General features: G+C 37.4%; 1 protein-coding gene across 1 annotated transcript in view; it reads left to right on the top strand.

Moving 5' to 3' along the window:
- Positions 1 to 301: 301 nt before the first annotated feature.
- tet1 (tet methylcytosine dioxygenase 1) overlaps positions 302 to 21923 on the top strand; it is a 70323-nt gene continuing 48701 nt past the window's right edge. The window contains 2 exon segments of the mRNA XM_073834646.1: positions 302 to 442; positions 4711 to 6192. Of these exon segments, the coding sequence (XP_073690747.1) occupies positions 302 to 442; positions 4711 to 6192 (1623 nt within the window).

Raw genomic sequence — 21923 nt, 5'->3', positions numbered from 1 at the left:
AGAAACATCAAATTTTCATTTTTGGGTGAACTATCCCTTTAAAAAAAGAAGCATAGTACTTAATGCTTACCATATTCATGAATGTTACTATCATGGTACTCATCTTAAGAAACATGCCAGTGTCTAAAAGCCATGGTAACGGTACTGTTTAATAACCATGTAATACCACCATGGTACTTTTTGGTAAGCAGAAAGATTTGTCTTATTAGCAGCACTAACCCTAATATATGTGACCCAGGACCAGAAAAATAGTCATAACTTAAGGATCTTTTTTTTTTTTTTAAATTGAGATGTATACATCATGGGGCGGCACGGTGGTTCAGTGGGTAGCACTGTTGCCTCACAGCGAGAAGGTCCCTGGTTCGAGCCCCGGCTGGGCCAGGATGCCTTTCTGTGTGGAGTTTGCATGTTCTCCTCGTGTCTGCGTGCTCCGGGTGCTCCGGTTTCCCCCACAATTCCAAAGACATGCATGGGTAAATTGAACAGTCTAAATTGGCCGTAGGGAATGAGTGTGTGAGTGAATGAGTGAGTGGGTGTGTCCTAGCACTGGGGTTGCACGAGTTAGTGCAGTCTCAGGTCTAGGTTGCGTCAGGAAGGGCATCCGAAATCAGTTGTGCGGATCACTCCGCTGCGGCGACCCCTGAGTAGAAGGGAATAAGCCGAGGAAAGAGAGAGAGATGTATACATCATCTAAAAGCTGATAAATAAGCTTTTCATTGATATATGGTTTGTTAGGATAGGACAATATTTGCCAGAGATACAACTATTTGGAAATCTGGAATCTGAGGGTACAAAAAAAAAATCTAAATATTGAGAAAATCACCTTTAAAGTCCAGATTAAGTCTGTAGCAATGCATATTACACATTGAAAATTAAGTTACAGTATTTTCTGTAGGAAATTTACAAAATATCTTAATGGAACATGATCTTTACGTAGTATCCTAATGATTTTCACATATTTGGGTCACATATTCATTTGTGACCCTGTACCACCAAACCAGTCTTAAGTAGCATGGTTATGTATGTAGCAATTGCCAAAAAATACATTGTATGGGTCAAAATCATAAATTTTTCTTTTAAGCCAAAAATCATTAGGATGTTAATTATAGATGATGTTCCATGAAGATATTTTGGAAATTTCCTACTGTAAATAAATCACAAATAATTTTTGATTAGTAATATGCATTGCTAAGAACTTAATTTGGACAAATTTAAAGGCGATTTTCTCAATATTTGAAGTTTTTGCACTCTCAGATTTCAGATTTTCAAATAGTTGTATCTCGGCCAAATATTGTCCTATTCACAAAATTTACCCTTATGACTGGTATTGTGGTCCAGGGTCACATTTGTTGTGCTCTGAATACATTGTACCTAAAGACTGCATAATATTCCACAGTATTATTTATTGTGCATTTCTTCCTGACTGAAATATATTCACATTTGGTCTTTATTTTCATGGGGAGTTGGTTTATGGTAGAAACTGTGCAAAGTTTGGAATGGTGAGGATGCACCGTCATCAAACTATGTCAGCCATTGTGATTATCTGTTAGCTGATTAGTTTACTGTATGATTCACATTACACTTCATTAGCTTGAAGTTAATGGCTGGGTGAGCACAGTTTTCTTTGGTGTAAACATTGACAGACTCATCCTTTTTTTTAAGCAGCAAGAGTCCTTAAGTTTACGTTACAGCCATGAATCACAATTTCCTACTTGCTGGTCTATTCTCTTTTTAGAGAGCATTTGATTAAACAAAAATTTGATGCATCATTGGATGCGTCTCAGTCCTCTCTCTAGGTCGTGAATCAGTGTGTTGTTTACATGACATACACTGGGCACCGGTAAGGACCCTGACTCACAACAAATTGGGACACTGATGAATCTATTTCCAGCAATGTGACAACATACTCGTATTTATAAAACATCACCACTTTTATTTATCAATACATTGACAATAATTTTAAATGCCAATAAAAGTATATTATGAAAAATAATTTGAATGTACAGTACTGTGCAAAAGTGTTAAGCTATTAGTATTTACACCAACAAAAAATTATGTTAAGTCAGTTATTTCAATCTTTTGCGGTAGTGTGTCAGTAGGAAATATCAGTTTACATTTTCAAACATTTCTTTTGCCATTAATTGTAATAATCCAGTAAGATTTGTGTTTGCACAAGGAGTCTGACAACAGCCAGTGCTCCACACAGAGATCTGATCTCATTATCATCCAGTCTGTCTGGAGCGACATAAAGAAACAAAACAAACTGAGACGGACTAAATCTGGAAGAACTGTGGCAACGTCTCCAAGATGCTTGAAGAAACCTTCCTGCAAAGCTGAAGGCTATGCAAAAGTGTACCAGACATTTTTTTTATAAACAAAACGTGTGGTCACACCAAATGTTGATTTGATGTAGTTACTAGAAGTTAATTGATAAAAAAAAAAAAAAATCTATTTATGACATATACAGTCAAGCCCGAAATTATTCATACCCCTGGCAAATTCCAACTTAAATTTACTTTTATTCAACCAGGTTTTTTTTTTGACTGGAAATGACACAGGCTTCTCCCAAAAGATAATAAGACAATTTACAAAAATATTTCTCAGCTTTTATTTTCATTTGAGCAAAAAGTGGCATGTCCAAAAATATTCATACCCTTTGCAAACTGTCACAGTCTATGGGAAAATCGAAAGTTCTATACCATTCCAAATAGTCCAAGCTGTTCTAAAGCATAAAGTATTACCCTGATTCATTGGGAATAGCTGTTTTAATCAACAGGTGAAAAACAGAAGCTCTCTGCTGTTGGTTTGTGGACAGAGGAGCTCACTGAGGACCTGCGGCTGCGCATTGTGGCTGCTCACAAGTCAGGAAAGGGCTATAATACCATATTTTGAAGTTCCAGTGGCTACAGTGCAAAGTATTATTAAAACATACAAGACGTTCCACACTGAAAAATCTCAGAGAATGTGGTCGGAAGCCAAAACTGACACCTGTGCTGGCCAGGAGGACAGTGAGAGTTGTAAAAAAGAGGATCACCACCAAGGCGGACAATACATCAAAAATCTCAATAACAACATCAGACAGTCTGCAGAGAAACTTGGCCTTGGGCACCAGTGGACATTTCAGCACGACAACGACCAAAAACACACAGCAAAAGTGGTGAAGAAATGGTTAGCAGACAAAAACATTAACGTTTTGCAGTGGCCCAGCCAGAGTCCTGACTTAAATCCAATTGAGAATCTGAGCTAAAGATCAGGGTGATGGCAAGGAGAGCCTCCAACCTGAAAGAGTTGGAGCTCATTGCTAAAGATACCAGTGGAGACATGCAAAAAGCTGATCAGCAATTATATGATTTTAAGTGATAATTTGCCAGGGGTATGAATAATTTCGGTCTTGACTGTATATTTTTGATAGAATCCTCACTTTACAGCATTATTTTTGTTTTGAAAGTGCCTAAAACTTTTCACAGTTCTGTAGCTTTTCATGTATGGTTCTTCAAGCGTCTTGGAGACGGTGCCACAGTTTTTCTAGATTTAGTCTGTCTCATTATTATTATTTTTGATGTAATCCCAGATAGACTGGGTGATGGTGAGATCAGATCTCTGTGTGGAGCACTGGCTGTTGTCAGACTCCTTGTGCATACTAACATCTCACTGAATTATTACAATAAATGGCAAAATGAATGTTTGGAAATGTAAACTGAAATTTCCTACTGACACACTACCACAAAAAGTAGACATAACTGGTTTAAAACCATTTTTGTTGGTAAAAATAGTAATGGCCTGCCTATGACTTTTGTGCAGTACTGTATATCTCTGTAACATTTCAGCCTTATATTAATTATATATCTTATCTAAATTATAGTGACTACTGTCCATCAATAGGCTTATGGTAAAATTTAATTAAAACAGCTTCTTTTAACATGTTCCATGGTGTGTATTGAATTATCTTGTGTAATTTATTTTTCACACTTTAGAAATATTATACAATTTCTGATATGTGAATGATTGTGTTAACAACTAACAACTCCCTAACATCGATCCCTGAACAAGGGAGCCGATTGAGGTTTTGTTTCAGTTAATTATAAGAGAAAGACTGTAAATGTAAATGTGTACTGTGAATTTAGTCATATTTCACTTATATATGTGACTTTGGACCACAAAACCAGTCATAAGGGTCTTTTTTTTTTTATTGAAATTAAAACATAATCTGAAAGCAAATAAATCAGCTTTTTATTGATGTATGGTTTGTTAGGATATGACAATATTTGGCTGAGATACAACCTAAATCGCCTTTAGAGTTGTCCAAATGAAATCCTTAGCGATGCATATTTACTAATCAAAAAATACATTTTGATATATTTGCGGTAGAAAATTTACAAAATATCTTCATGGAACATGAGCTGATGATTTTTGGCATAAAAGAAAAATAGGTAGTTTTGGCACATACAGTGTATTGTTGGCTATTGCTACAAATATACCTGTGCGACTTACGACAGGTTTTGTGGTCCAGGGTCACATATAGATGTCTTCAAAGCCCACAAATATGGACCACAAGCCACAAACCCCAATTTTAATTTAACAGGTCTTAAATAAACAGAATCAGATGTGATATCATGCTACATGGTTTTTAACGAATTGTCCTTTCCGCAGGTAGCCATTCATCCATATGTCATCAGTGGAACAATGTCAATGTGATCTAACTCAAAACAGGGAACATTACATGAAAGAGCTGAAAAGTACAGTTGCCCAGAGTCATCGTTATACTGTTTCCCATGCCGGCTATCCTGAACTCCTCCTCCCTCACCCTCACTTACTTCAGCTATGCCTCATACTCCCAAAGCACCCAAGAAGTCATCTTGTGCATCCAAAAAGCAAAATGTTAGGAGGGTGACAGCTTCCAAGGCTAGGAGGCAAACGGTCAACTTGCTCAAAGCCAATGGCAAGATCAGGAAGGCCATAAACAAGAAACAGGCAGCCAAGGCGACCCAGAGGACTGTTGCCAGCAAGCCCAGCAAGAGGACAGTCAAGAATGTCCTCGTTGTTAAAGGATCCAGGCACACGCGTGGTTCTTTGAACCAAAATGGCTTGTTGTCAGAACTTAATGGGAAAGGGAAGTCACCTGGCAATAGTGTCTCGTGTCCGAATGAAGTTGAGTCCAACAAGAGAGCGGTTACAAAGAGAAAGGGAGGTCAGGAGATTAGGGAACAGGATACTGATACTAAAAGGTCAGAAGTTCATGATCCTAATGGTGATGGACAACAAAAGGGTGCTGTAATTCCCACTGGCGAGGGACAGAGCGTTAACATAAGCTCAGAGGAAACTGCGGAGGACCACAGAGAGACTGTTGTTCACAACACTGACGAGGCTGAGAAAGAGACGGTAGAAGCAAACACAGAAGCTGAACAAAGTGAAAGCTGCTCCGCTCCTACCGAGCAGCCGAACATGGCGCTTGTTGAGCAGCGTGACCCTAATGACCCTGTCAATAATGTGGACTTTGCCTACAACAATAATACCTCAGGCCCAACAACTCCCTCCCCTTCACAGTCAGATAAATATGTTTCAGGTCAGATTGAGGAGGTTCCACACATGAACTTTCCCGACAATTCTTTTCAAACCACTCCAGAAAACTCTACAGAAGCAGGTGAGACTATGCCCTCCCAAATGTGTCAGTCCTCCAATGAATCACCAGCACTTGAAAACATTGCGAATGCACCCCAGAAGGAAGAAAACAAGTTTGAAAGCACTGCAAACGTGGACACCAAAGATGAAATTGACGATGCTGAAATGTCAATGAAAAAAGAGGGAGCTCTTTCTCTCCTCTCGCTGAGCATGACCATTTACAACAGCACTCTTTGTGAAATGGGCCGTGGGCCTCAGGCGACGGCGTCGCTCTCCAGTAGCACAGAAAGCACCCAGTTCTCTTTTGACAGTGAGTCAGAATCGGTTCTGGAGCACGGGGCGTCAGGAAGCCCTCCTCTCCAAGTTGAGGATATTCAGTTGCGTTTACTTCAAGTTCAAGAGAGGAGAGAGAGGAACAAGAGAATTCACTGTGGTGTTTGCGTGCCCTGCCTGCGCAAGATCAACTGTGGGGAATGCAGGAGCTGCCTAAACGGAAAAACGGGCCATCAGATCTGCAAGCTCAGAAAATGTGTTGAGCTGAGAAAAAAGCCCCTAATGATCTGTTCGGGAGAGGTAAGACACCTGACTCTTTAACATTTTGATGTGTCTACTGTTCTATTTTAATTTACCAGATAATAATTATTTCCTGGTAATTTACTCACCTCCATGGCATCCAAGATGTTCATGTCTTTCTTTCTTCAGTGGCAAAAAAAGGTTTTTGAGGAAAACATTCCAGGATTTTCTTTATATAATGGACTTCAATAGGAGCAAATGGGTTGAAGGTCCAATTTGCAGTTTCAATGCAGCTTCAAAAGGCTTTACATGATCCTAGCCGAGGAATAAGGGTCTCATTTGGAAAGGTCACATGTGACATAGGCGGAAGTACCGACTCATTGGAAATATGTGCCTCTATTAGGCATGTGTGCAGCGACTTTAAACGTCGCTTAAACGAAAGTTTTGTATCCGACTAGTCTGAAAGCAACAAACCCTCAAAAGATAGTAAGAAAAAAAAACCTATGTGTGTGCATGTATATAATAGCCTACATTTGAAATATACATTTTTTTTTTTGTTCAGTGAAATTATCATTTACATTACATTTACATTTATTCATTTAGCAGACGCTTTTATCCAAAGCGACTTACAATTGGGAATACAACAAGTGATTCATCCTAAGGAGGCAGATCAACATAGGAAGTGCTCAAAAATACCGTATGACAGGCGTTGTTAGATGAGTACGGGCTAGAAAGGGAAGATCAGGAAAGAGAGGAAAATAATTTTTTTTATTTTATTTATTATTTTTTTTATTGAGTCAGATAGTGTCGAAAAAGATGGGTTTTCAGCAGTCGCTTGAAGACAGTAATGGAGTCTGCATTCCGGATGGGGGTGGGAAGATCATTCCACCAGGCAGGGACATTGAATTATCAACGTGGTCTGGTGAACTACAGGACTTGAGGCAATTAACAATTATTCCTGCACTTGAAAAAACACGGTCCGCAGGAACTGAAGTTGCAGACGCGCATAGATTACGAAAACTAAGCCAATAGAGTTTTAGAAAGCGCCTGGACATCCCGCACCACCACCGAAGTGGGTCTTTATTTAGAAGAAAAGACGGGGGGAAAGGGGTCGCAATGGCGGCAGATTGTAGAGAATGCCGTGATTGACATTTGCTGGCTTTGGCTAGCCTCTAAGCTAACGCCTACAACGTACCTGTTATGCATCGCTTTAGTAGAGTTATTGTTTGCCAATTTGACATTATACCATTTACACACAACTTTTCCAATTTCTATCTAATTCAAAATATTCCCACACCTTATAGTCTTTTGCATGGTCATGAGGTCTCTATAAGGGCATGTGAGGTCCAGATACACTTTTAAAAATAATGCATAATTTTTAACCTTTCATTTTAACTTATTGTTTAAAATGTTGTGAATGTAATGTTAAAATTCTGTAAATTTTAATGATAAAAATCATGTTTTTTTCTATTGTTTTCAGTGTCGACTAGTAGGAGCTGTCCCGTTTTTGTGACTAGTCGATTAGACCTGCACACCCCTAGCCTCTATATTTCTGCAAAACTGAATTTTTTTTCCTGTAAGTACAAATCACCGCAGTTTCCAGTTGAAATTAAAACTAGAGGCAGTAAAACTCAACAAAAACTTTTACCTGTGAAACTATGATCTGACAAGCTCAAATTTATAAGGAAGGTAAAATATAACGGCTGAATCAACAAATGCGTTTTTATATCACTTTTGCATTTGTTAATACTATCGGATAGATTTTTAGAGTTGGGTTTGGTGTAGCCGTTATTTCCAACACGATATAGCAGGACCCTTTAGCTACACTACTCAGATTAGAGCTGGGCGGTATGACCAAAAATTTATATCACGGTATTTTTCAAAATTATACGGTATCACGGTATATGACGGTATTTTTTTTATTTTTTTTCATGCATGACTAGGTGTTAACCACATTTCCTAATAAATTAGAGAATAATTACTGCAGTATATTGGCTTACATTGACCGGACTAGTATTAACCCAGGTTTGATTGGTCTCACAAAATGCTGCTGTTCACAAAGAAGTGACAGTGGCACTCATAATTGTAATGAGGTGAAGAAATCAGAATTCATGATTTGCAGTCAAAATACACAACACTTTATTGTGCATTCTTCACAAGTTCACATTTACAAGTCTACGCGTTTCTCTTCCAGCAGGAGGCGCTGTCAGAATGATAGTATACAAAGTAGCGCAACAAATGATTTTGAAACGTGCAGCGCTCATATTTATTCAATGGATAGCCTTTTGAAGTTTCATCGCAATTCTTGTCTTTCAATCCCCACATTTTAGACCACCTGAAATCATAATTATGACTTTCATAACCCCCTAATAACACTGCAGTCATCAATGAAAATTAAGAGCTTTATTTAAGACTTAAAAAACAAACCTTACACAAAATACGTTTCTTTTTTATTTATTTTTCCCACCATGTTCGGGGCACAAGAAAAATATTAAGGGACTAAATTAATATCAGCATATGAAGTATAATCGTCTCTCATTGTCTGAAAGAATGCACATCAGATGCTGAAAGTCAGTTTTTACTTTCACTTTAACATATTGATCAGTTTCCACGTTGCTTGTGTGATATCCATTGGCTTTAAAGCATAAATATTAATAAAAAATACAGTATATAGAAAAGACATTTTTAAAATATTGCGACGTAACACCAACGTAAAGCCATTGTTTTTCTCTCACTGAAAGCTACATCTGTCTGCGCACAATGCGCCGATCTGCTCTAGTCATCACTGCAGACACACCCCCTCTTGAAATTTCGGCATTACAAGTTTTGCAAATCGCTAACCCTGGGTCTTTCTCAGATATAGCCTACTGAAATACGTCCACACCTCAGATGTGTTGCTTCAGACAAGCACGTGCAAGCTGCGGTTTCTGTTTGCGTCAACATACGTGTTCCCAGCGCTTTGTACGCACACACTCACCGGTATTGGGGTATATGAAAAATGAATATCATTTAAAAAAAAAACACCGGTATTCGGTATGAAAAGGTATACCGCCCAGCCCTAACTCAGATATTTGATAACAGTTGCAATACACACCTCAAGCAGTGTAATAAAAACGCAGGAATATGCACGTTTTATCAACATACTCTCTGGGCGTTTCACTTTGAAACTGCCGCGAAACATGCAGTAAGGTACGTAATTTGTTGCATAAATGTATATAGAGCCACTTATTTCCACTGAGCCTGTGTTGGACCCAGTGTTTACAAAGCGAACGTACAAAGAAAGTCAAATGCCCTTTACAAAACAGGTAACGTTGTCGGACAATTGTGAAGTTGGAGGAGAAAATGAGATGGAGTTTTTCGCTCTACCCTACCTTTTTGAACTGAAGTACACAGACGAAGAACTAAGCGAGCATGAAGACACATATGCACATCGCATAGCTAGTGCAAGATTAGCATTTGTGGGTAAAAAGCGTATAAATGTTAATTTTTTTTAAGAAAACAACCAATCGCTTTGTAAAGCACTTTGAAACTGCACTGAAACTGCAATTTGGACCTCCAAACCATTGGCCAACATTGAAGTCCACTATATGGAGAAAAACCCTCAAAAACCTAAATTTCTTTGCGACTGTAGAAAGAAAGACATGAACATCTTGGATTAAATTATCAGGAAATTTTTATTCTGGAAGTGAACTTCTCTTAAATTCAAAAGTTCTTCAGTACAACATATGCATCATTTTACACATCAGAGATGTCTGTTGGTGACGCAAAACTTCTACCCAGTCACAGAGGTAATAAGGAAACACATTAAAAGTTGTGGAAGTTATGGAACGCATATCTTTCCCAAACATCCCCAGGTTCAATTAAAGGCTAAAGTTTGCTTTAAAGGTCCCTGATCATTTAAATATCTCCAATTTTTTGGTGACAACTATTATACAACAACAGAGTTACAGTTGTCAGTTTTGTTTGGAGTGTTAAATATGGTCCTGTTCACATGGTTTGGTTAAGCAGATTGAAAATTAAAATGGCCACACCCGCTCCTAAGTTTAAAAATACAGTTGATAAGTGCACTTAGCATTTTAAAAAAATTATATGACTCATTTAATGATGGTTAATAATGTTACTAGGCTGCAGAGGTTGAAACTGATTTGGTTTCTGAATCGTAGTTACTAGTCACACTTTTGCTTATCGTTATTGCTGTCTCCTGACTGCATTGGCTCAAAAATATGAAAGAAATAGATGAGAACTGGTTTCAGGCATAACCCATCACATGATTTACCATGAGCATTGCACGTGGCTTATGTGTCTGTGTGTGTGCAAGTTTGTGAGCGAGAGAGAATGAATGGCACTCTACATATGTTAAGTCTCCATGTTACAGCGTGTCCTCATTTTACTTGTGTGCGTTTGATGAGTCAGTAGTTTAACAGCTTGTTCGTTTTAAGCATGTTTAATTCAGTGTTGTCACTGTGTCATTGTGCTGATTAAGACTGAATTCCTGGCATTTTTAAGTCTAGTTGTTTATTTAGTCTGTTGGAAACAGGATTGCTGTTTCTGATTAAGCACTGATTAGCCAACTTCGTGCACTGGAGCAGTATTTTTAGACCCTTTGTCAAATTTGCCAACAAGGAACTGAGCATATAAAACCACCTTTGTCATTTTACAGTAGAGTAGAGCATAGCTCTGGCAAGAGGGTTTCCAAGTAATGCATGGTATGATGAAATGTGTTTTAATAAGTGTCCACCAAATATTAAATGACATTGTAAGCAATCACAACTTTGATGTTAATGCATATAAAGTTGCTAGTTTTGAAATGTTTTAAACATGGTAGAAAGTTGACTAACACAGTAAGTTCACTCTTACCTAATTACATAATCGTTGCTGTCACTTGTGAGTGTTTGAGCCTGTCCTCTAATGTCTGTCTGTTAGTAGTTTTCTCTCAGGGACAGGGATGATGACAGGATTACACCAGATTGAGGTTCGTAAACGTATCAGTCATTTCCCTAAAATTTAGGCCAGGGTCACATCTGCCGTAGTTATAGTCAGACTTTAGTCAGGTTGTCATCAGTGTCTGGATGCGAGCGGGTGGTTTGTGGGCTGAATGTCTTGGATTGTGCTTCTCTATCTTTTAAGGGCTTATGGGAAAGGCAATCTGTAATTATGTAATTAACTACATAAGAGAGGGTTGTTGTTTGTGCATCCATCTGCCCATTATTGGTGTCACATGATAGGTAAAGTGGAAATAAGTGCAGGAGGAAATGTGGATGCTTACGAAAGATTCATTGCAGTGATGCAATTTAACCTCTGCCTGTCTGATGTACTTGGTGATAAATATATGGCCTATTTTAATTTCATATACAGTACTTTTTAAAAGTATGAATAATACTGTTATTCAGCAAGGATGCATTCATTTAAAAAAAAAAAGTGACAGTAATTTGCAGTTTTACGAAAGAATTCTATTTGAAATAAATGCTGTTCTTTTGAACTTCACGGCTTAATGCTTGCTGAAAATGTAGTTTTGCCGTAACAGGAATAATTAAAAAATATTAAAAAAGAAAAAGAGTTATTTTAAATTGTAAAAATATATTTTACAATATTACTGTTTACTAGAGATGTAACTTGATTATATTATTGCAGTAGCAAAACTGTCTCGATATTATCGTGGTCACATGACACATTTAATATTCTAACATAAAAGGTCTTTAAAGTTGTGTTCTGGGCAATTATGCTTTGGCACAGTATCTGTCAAATGAGCTAAAACCAAAAGCACAATATGGCTTAATCCCCTCATCAAGTCTGTTTGCACTGCGCATTTCAAAGCGAAGCGTGCACTTCGTTTAGGCGATCTGCTAAGATCCTGTGTTTTCTGTGCCTCAGAACGGTTCAGTTCACAGTGAATGCAGTGTACTCATATTTTGCATGTGCTGTGAGTATAGCGTGGGTTTAGGAACACAATGGCCACTAGGGGTTGTGTATTGCCAAGAATCTGGCGATATGTACAATGATACAGGGGTTGCAATACAATACATTGCGATACTGTAAGCAAGGCGATATTTTGGAATATTTCTTATTTTATGAAAAGGGAAATAATTTTAGGAAAGGTGTAATTAAGAACACACCACCATATGCAAACCTTAGCCAAAAAACAAAACAGTGGGATCTGCATTTGCATTAATCCGTTAACCCATCCTATACTTTTGAAGTATTTTGCTAAGTTGCTTATTTGATATAAATTAAATAAATAGTTTGAACTAGAGTAATCATCAATAAGCTATTTTTCCACCAAATACTACTCTTTTTTTCTAAAATTAGTCATATATTTTGGACTTCAAAAGACATTTCAAAATGATTAGCTTTAAGGTTTGTTCTGTTTTTTTGTTACATATTGTTCCATTCCCTCATGAGCAGGTTAAATCAAGTCTCTTTGGGTGTATGTCGAGGAAAGAGGCTGTCCTGACAAGAAGTTCAGGATCAGCCTGCATCCACACCTACTATATCAGGTCAAAAGTTACCAAACATGAAACACCGGTGTTCCCAAACTGGATCAGATGATCTTGATAGTGTGTATGGGTAAGACCTACATGTGCTCTGACTTGTAAACAAGATCATACTGATAATTACGTGGAGATATCAACATGCTGGGTGATTTGTGATCCAGTACGAGAGATCAGTTGTCGCTTTTACGTAATCCGCTTTGTGTTTTTCTTGCGTCTTTCTCTAATTAATGTTCCTGAACAGCATGACCCCTGGGCTAGAAGTGATCACATACCACATCTCACAGCCTGTGCCGCAACATGTCTCCTTCATCACCGTAGAATAGTCATAACAATTATAAATGATGTGTGTTTTGTTTACTTTTCGGAGCGTAGCTTTTGCTAAGAGATGAGCTATGCTGGGTTTAGATTACATTAGATCTCAGTTACCCCAATGTTGGTTCACTTTAACATCAGCAAGCTTTTGTGATCAAGTTTTGTGTTCCATTCCTAATTACAAGGTATATTCATATGAAAAAACAAAACTAATTTTGCTGGGTGTGCACATCTGCCGTCCAGCTGTGACACTCCCAACTACACCAACAACCGATGAGCTTTCGGTTAAAAAAGTTTCATCTCACTTGCCGTATTTTGCCATGCCTCAGAGACGGAGCTACCGCCATGGGTTTATGAATGCCACAAGGGGCTGCTTGACTTGGCACAGTCAAAGAAGAGGGAAATCAAGGAAAAACGAAGGGTAAGAGGGCTGTTGGTTCAGTCAGGTCTGGTTTTAATCACGCCTGACAGTGCACCGAAGCCAGGCAGGATGCTGAGGTAACGCTTCGGAATACAGTGGCTTCAGTTCATGTCACACATGTCCTGATTTACTCTCAAGAAGTGTTTGGACCACGAGTTTGGGTATTAGTAAATGCCGATCGGAAGGTTTTAAGTCATGGGTTTTTCTCCAGCTGGAGGGTTTGTGTCTATGTCTACAATCCCAAAGGTAGATACAGCAGCTCGTCCACCCCTGGGCTTTGCTTTGTGTTACAGACAAACAATATATTACCCTGACTGGGAAAACGCTACCTAGTTTCTCAGAAAACCATGACGACTTTCTCTTCTCCAGGAAGTGTTTATTTGGATTGAATATGCTTATCAAGATGGTAACCTCAAATTCTTAATTTTTACAAACAAATGCTTACTGGTTTAGTTCACAGATGATGTGTATTGAACGCCGGATGGTTTTTTTTACCACTTCCGTGTGCTAATGTCCTGATTTAATCGAGTATGCGGAGAATAAATTACTTGGACCTCCATGTAACTCTTTTGTTTTGTTCAATGCTTGTTGTCAAATCCTCCAAGCATTGAAAAGCAAGGATGTAGCAATTGACCCTCACCCTCACATCATAACATGCCTTGTCACTTTTAGAAATGACTAAATTTGTCTCCCTCATTTTTTGAGACATAATCTGTCTATTCTGAGAGCTTAATTTTTCTTGGCTGCAGTGCGGAGGAAAAGAAACGGCTTGAAATGATGGCTTTTAAATCTAAGGAGTACTCTTTGCCAACTGGTTGCTTTGGCCGTGAGCTGAATGAACTTGCAAGCGATTAAGTGATAGCACTCACTTATCCACCATGCATCAAATCATTTGAGGTGAATGTTTTGTAGGGTAATTAATATTTATTACCCCAGTGCTGAATTGTTAATGGAAATCTTCGAAAATCTTTTTTTTTGGATTGTTTCCCCTACTGAAAATAGGGGAACCAATCTCTTCTTAAAAGCTGTTTTGAGTATTTTTCACAAATGCAGAAATTACAAGCATACTGTATGAGTAAAAAAAAGATACAAAGAGGTTGCATGTGACTAAACCTCTTTCATAAACAGCACATTTTTCATATTTGAGATTAAAAGGAACTTGAGTTTTACAACTTCCATTTCCTCTCTTATACATTAAGTAATGGTTTTGACACAGTGCTGTGTTAGTCTGAAGTGATGTACCACAGAAATCTTGGCTGCGTGTGGATCAAAACTAATGAGGGTGTCAGCAAGTTTTACATGATGGAGCTCAAATTGACATACCATACGACCATTTGCACAGTTGAGCTTGCCAGATCACACACACAATCAACACAGAACGAAGAAAATGACTGAGCTGCTCGCAATGGGCTAAATCTACCCAGACTATCCAGTGTGAGTCAAGTTAAAGAAAGGTTTAAAACAGATGTCTCATTTTTGCTCTGAAGCTACCACACTGCACAAGGAAACATCTCTAAAGACCAAAGCTAGTAAAATATTGTTTAGGTAGTTTATAGACAATGTTCACTTAGGTTTTTGGTTTTAGTTAATTAAGTTTTTGGAAGACTTTTTCATAGTACAAAATACTGTATTTTTGAATACATTTAGCCTACTTTGTGTCGAGATGTGTGGCTTTCCTCAGTGCGATTTTTGTCAGAATCGGAAACAATGAGACATTGTCTTTTAACAATTAAGAGATATAAACTTGAAATTCTGAGAAATTAAGTCAGAATTGCTAGATTTCCGAGTGATTTTTTTTCCCCGCAGAAATGCGAATTTATATCTCGCAATTCTGACTTTACACACAATTGCGAGTTATTAAGTCAGTATTGTGAGATGTAAGCTTCAATGCAGTTCTGAGAATAGTCTTTTTGCAAGATCCAAACTCACATTTGTAAGAAAGTCAGAATTGCGAGTTTATATCATCCAATTCTGTGAAAAAAAGTCAGAATTGCGAGATACAAACTCGCATTCGTGAGAAAAAAGTCCAAATTGTGAGTTATCTCGCAATTCTGACTATATTTCTCGCAATTGCGCATTTGTATCCCGCTATTTTGACTTTATAGTTTACAATTGTTTTTATCATGCAATTTTGAGAAAAGAAAAGAAGTTTATATCGTCCAATTCTGAAAAAAAAGTCAGAATTGGCAGATACAAACTTGCATTTGCAAGAAAAAAGTCAGATTTGTGAGATACAAACTCGCATTTGCAAGAAAAAAAATCCGAATTGCTGAATTCTGACTTTATTTCTAACAGTTGTGAGTTAATATTACGCAATCCTGAGAAAAACAAATCTGAATTGTGAGTTTATATGGTCCAATTCTGAGATAAAAGTCAGAATTGGCAGTTACAAACTCACATTTGCAAGAAAAAATTCAGAATTGTGAGATGCAAACTTGCATTTGCAAGAAAAAATTCAGAATTGTGAGATGCAAACTTGCATTTGCGAGAAAAAATTCTGAATTGCTGAATTCTGACTTTATTTCTCACAATTGTGAGTTAATATTACGCAATCCTGAAAAAAATGTCAGAATTACAAGTTTATATCATCCAATTCTGAGAAATAAAAATTAGAATTGTGAGTTTATATGGTCTAGTTCTGAGATAAAAGTCAGAATTGGCAGTTACAAACTCGCATTTGCGAGAAAAATTTCAGAATTGCGAGAAAAAAGTACGAATTATGAGTTATCTAACAATTCTGGCTCAGTCTCGCTGTTTTGAATTTATTACTTACAATTGTGTTTATGTCACGCAATTCGGAGAAAAAATGTCAGAACTGTGAGTTTATATCGTCCAATTCTGAGAAAAAAAAGTCAGAATTGTGAGATACAAACTCGCATTTGCGGGGAAAAAATAGAATTGTGAGAAAAAAGTCAGAATCGCAAGATATGAACTCTCATTTGTGAGAAAAAGTCAGAATTGTGTTTATATCCCACTATTTTGACTTTATAACTCATAATTGTAAGTTTATATCATGCAATTCTGAGAAAAGAAATCAGATTTACCAGTTTATATCATCCAATTCTGAGAAAAAAAGTCAGAACTGAGTTTATATCGTCCAATTCTGAGGAAAAAAAAGTCAGAATTGGCAAATACAAACTTGCATTTGCAAGAAAAAATTCTGAATTGCTCAATTCTGACTTTATTTCTCACAGTTGTGAGTTAATACAGTATTATGCAATCCTGAGGAGAAGTCAGAATTGTGAGATGTTAACTAACAAATGCCTTACTTTTTTTTCACTTTAGAGATTTGTGTATAATGGGTTTGGCAATTTTTACTTCAGTCTGTTTTGAACCCTGTCATTATTCATACTCGTGCATCTTTTGTTTTAACATTATGAGTAAGTATTTCAGTGCTTTTCCAGAGCGATGCCAAACACAACTTGATAAACCACAGAACTGAGCTGATATGGTTGCCATGGTATCAGCGTGTATCACCTTGACAATCTAAGTCAAGATCATTTGGCCACTGATATTTTCACTGAGGGGTTGATGATGCATCATGAATAGTTACTGTCAACATTTAATCTTAAATTCTCCAAATTTCCAGTCAAATCTATAAAGACACGGGCTGTTAAAACATCATCAGAGGTGTACACATATTTTATGTTTTTACAGCCCTTTAAATGTTGAGATATAAGTATTGGATGTATTTTTTTATCATCTCGACAGTTTGGGTGGCAAAACCTCTGGCTTTGATACTTTGTGTTTGTTTTAAAAAACAAAACCAAACATGTCGAATAGACTGTTATCCTTTTAATAATTTTCTGTTTTATCACTATAGAAAGATTTTATAAGCCATGTATAACCGGCACTTAATCATTTAATAAAACACATCAGAAGAAAATACCCAGCACTCACACTCATGCCTCGGGACATTACTACAATGTGGATTATGCAGTGAATAGGCTTTTTTAAAGCAATAAGCCATTAGAGATCAAGCCTTACAGTAAGTTTACTACAGATTAGTGGCATAAATAGGCATAAAATGGTAAAGCATGGCCTTGAGTGGCTTATTGCGTTTAGGAAAATGTTGCAACAGCAATAAAAGTAACCAGTGTTCTATAATAATTAAATAATTCTGTGGTATTCCTTTATAGGAAATATATTATATATGGAGATGAATGGCCGGCATTTTGACTGAATAGGTAGAGGTATTCACCAGTGATTTCCTCTCATTTTTGGAGGCTTTAATGAATTCAAGGTGGTGAACTTGGTGCCATTCTGGCCCATGTAATCGATTCAGCCCTTGAGTTGGCAGTTTCCATCATTAATCCTCTACCCCAGATGCAGCTATATGTCAAAATGATTTTTTATTGATAAGTCCCTCTGGAATGTGTTGGATTGTCTTATTCTTCATTTAAATGTTTTGGCCTTTATACTTTATATACTTTATACTTTAAGTAACAGACAAGAAGTAATAAAAACTCTAAGCAATGAGTAATGTCAACAGACCAGAAACAATTAAATGGATAGTTCACCCAAAAAATGAAAATTAGCCCAGGATTTTCTCACCCTCAAGGCATCCTACATGTATATGACTTTCTTTCAGTCAAACCAAACAGAGTTATATTGAAAATTGTCCTAGCTCTTCCAAGCTTTATAGTGACAGTGGGCCGGTGTTTCTGTTCAACAGTCCAAAAGAAGTCCAATAAGAAGTCTATCTATAATAAAAAGTGCTTCACACAGCTCCAGACCTCTTGTAGTGAATTGATGCATTCTTAATAAAAATATCCATATTTAAAACTTAATAGTCACTTTTCTCTAGCTTGCTCTAACTGTTATACGTGTAAGCCATTCTGGCCGGAATTTGGAAGAAAGAGGGCAACGGGAAAGGACCTTAAGTCGAGACTCGAACACTCAGAAAAAAGGGGTCAAGATGACCTTTTAAGGGTACTGCTCCAGTGACAAGCTGTTGTACCCCAAAAAGTACAATTTTGAACCCTTTTTTTCTGTGTGAACTTCGGATGCCCACAGCAAACTTGGGTTTCAGCAATCCAAGGAAATCATTGCAGTTAGTGAATTTGGGATCTTTTGGTACATAACAAGGCAAATTAAGTGGTAGGTCATTGCAATACCAGTTCAATCCTGCTAACATAATCAATATACAGTACACTCTTTAGATAAAAAGGTACAAAAGCTTTGACTGGGGTGATACCTTTTCAAAAGTACATATTTGTACCTTATTTACCCCTAAAAGGTGCATATTAGTACCTTAAAGGGATAGGTCACCTAAAAATGAAAATTCTGTGATTACTCACCCTCATGTCATTCCAAACCCATAAGACCTTGATGAAATCTGAGAGCTTTCTGACCCTTCATAGTAGGGTTGTCACGATACCATAAAAATGACTTACGATACTATACCAGTTGAAGTATCACGATACCAAGTAGTATCATGATACCGTGCAGTATTCTGTTCATTTAAAATTCAGTTCTACAAAATGAATAAAGATTTCATCAATAAAAAGATGTAAATGAAAACAGGCAAGATTTTTCTCTGAATACTTCATTAATGTGAATGAATGACTGGCTGTTGTTATCCATGAAATCATGTAAACAAAACTCATCTTAGCACTGCACAGAAGCTTCATGGAGTGACATTTAAATGTGGTATTTATACATTTAGACTGTACTTATAATTGCATAAATAATGTTATAAGATTAATGTTTTAAATACAGAACTCTGAATATAGAAATATGTTGGAAAAGAATGGAACATGACGGGATACCTAAAACCGCCAGCAGGTGGCAGCAGTGTTGATGATTGAATCACTGAGTTGTTCATTCAAACGGCTGAATAATTCAGGAGTGAATCAAATGACTCGTTTTTATGAATGGCTTAGTGAATCAGTGATTCGCCCAAACCAACGCGGATTCGGATTCGAACACAGAAACGAAACAAAAACATCTTGCTTGTGTTATATTGCTGAACTGTCACTTTTTGCTGCCATATCTTAAAATTTCCAAGTTAGCAGCTTGTATATTAAAACGTATTCATTTATAATGTTAAAAAAATACATATATATACTGATTGATAAGAACCAATTGCAAAACCACTATGTTAATGAATGGAATTGCATTTGTGATTGCAAAGATGCTTCCAGAAACGAATTATTACAATACGAAAATTCTTTCGAGTAAAATATTTTGATGTTTAATAATTGATTCTTGGGCTGCAATTTTTTTTTTAATAACATCAGACGGTCTGAATCAGACCCTCTCTTCTGATAAACTGCAGCGTGAACAACGACGCGCGCGTGCACCTTCTCATTTCAAACTGAACTGAAGCGTCAGGAAACACTGAATACCATATAAAGCGTATACACAGCCTGTACTACACAAAGCACAGCAGAAATACATTTTGGCAATCAACTTGTAATGTTTCTGCTGGCGTGCATGTTCAAACGAACATTTTAAACAGTGTTCCTGCCTTGCATACAACATATCATACGGTGCTACCGTATAGACGATATTACCGTTTCAAAAATGCAAAGGCACCGCGGGTATTTTTAAGCCTTAGTATCGCGATACTACCGTAGTACCGGTATACCATGCAACCCTACTTCATAGAGAGCAAGGGTACTACACAAGCGGCAACCTCCCGCTCTCTCTATTGAAACCAACACAGAAGTGACTTAAACTGCAATTCATCGACTGGCTGCTAGAGAGAATGGCTCCAAAAGGGAGTCAATCCCATAGACTCCCTATGTTAAAATGCCCAACTTTACAGCAGAAAAAAATGTTTACAGCCTGGTGCAAAAAGTGATTTTGGTCTATATAGCTAATTTTGCCCTTCATGTCAACTGTGAGGGGGGTGATTTTTTTATAACTCATCCGTTTAAGTTATATTAAGCCTTAAAGTTCTGCATAATTAAAGGCGTGGCCACTTGAGTGACAGGTGGATTGCCTGTATTGGTCTCCCACCACGGTACAATATTATTGCGATATTGTTTTAAAAAAGACAAATGAAGACTTGGAATTTTTTTTAAATTTTGTACATTTTAAGTTTATATTATTCTATCTAATGCACTTTGAGAGTTTAAAATTAAGAGCACCAACCTATGTTCTTAACTAAGAAAACTTAAAAACTACACTTTTTGCTCGGAAGACCTATCGTTTCATATTCATTACATCCCTAGTATACTCATAACAGTAAATTCATTTTAGTAATATGTCATTTAAATTTATTGTAGCCCTTTTATTGATTGTGCACTCACTGTGTGTATAGAATTCAGCTGTGCAATTACAGATGTGTTTTGAAACTTGGCTAATGCTGTGAGATTTTAGATCTGGTAGGATGATGGTAATGTTATATTCATGTAGTTAAATCTCCAGCAAAAAGTTTTTCCTGGAGCCTGTAGGCAGGGACTGTAATGCTGTGCCAGTGTGGGATCATTGGCATGAGCTGGTGTGAGTGTTGGTGAGCCAGGCAAGCTGGTAGGAGGCTGGAGTGTAAGGAAGTGAGCAAACAAATCGTGAAATGTCAGTATGAGTGAATGCTTCTGCATCAGCTCTCGCTCTGACCAGTGTGATATGATCTCTGTTCTGCCTCAACACCTTGTTATGCTTCCATCACACCCTCAAACAACAGAAATCCAAGGCCGGAACAACATCTGACACCATTAGCCACCTCTGTGCACCACATCATGGCGGAGTCCATTAATTATTATATTTATATACTTATATTTATACTGCTCTTTTGGGTGTTTATTTTACCAGGCATGCTACATTTGGTGCTACCTAGGATGAATGTATATCAAAGTATATTTATATCTCACAATTTGACTTTATTGCAGTATATAAAGTAACAGTTGAAAGATATAAGGTAATCTTGTGAAATATAAATGAGTGGAATGGCATTGTAACTAGACTACTTTACAGTGAGGGAAAAATGATTTGATCCTCTGCTGATTTTATACATTTGCTCACTGACAAAGAAATGATCAGTCTATAATTTCAATGGTAGGGTTATTTTAACAGTGAAAGACAGAATAACAACAAAAAAATCCAGAAAAATGCCTCCCAAAAAAGTTATAAATTGATTTGCATTTTAATGAGTATGAGTATTTGACCCCTTTGCAAAACATGACTTAGTACTTGGTGGCAAAACCCTTGTTGGCAATCACAGAGGTCAGACGTTTCTTGTAGTTGGCCACCAGGTTTGCACACATCCCAGGAGGAATTTTGTCCCACTCTTCTTTGCAGATCCTCTCCAAGTCATTAAGGTTTTGAAGGTGATATTTGGCAACTCGAACCTTCAGCTCCCTCCACAGATTTTCTATAGGAGTAAGGTCTGGAGACTGGCTAGGCCACTCCAGGACCTTATTGTGATTCTTCTTGAGCCACTCCTTTGTTGCCTTGGCCGTGTGTTTTGGGTTATTGTCATGCTGGAATACTTGTCCACGACCCATTTTCAATGCCATGGCTGAGGGAAGGAGGTTGTCACTCAAGATTTGACGGTACATGGCCCCGTCCATCACCCCTTTGATGCGATGCAGTTGCCCAAAGCATAATGTTTTCACCTC

Source organism: Garra rufa, chromosome 2 (genome assembly GCF_049309525.1).
Source record: "Garra rufa chromosome 2, GarRuf1.0, whole genome shotgun sequence".
NCBI lineage: Eukaryota > Metazoa > Chordata > Actinopteri > Cypriniformes > Cyprinidae > Garra > Garra rufa.
Note: the sequence above shows the minus strand (reverse complement) of the source record. Positions and strands in the feature narration are given on the sequence as shown.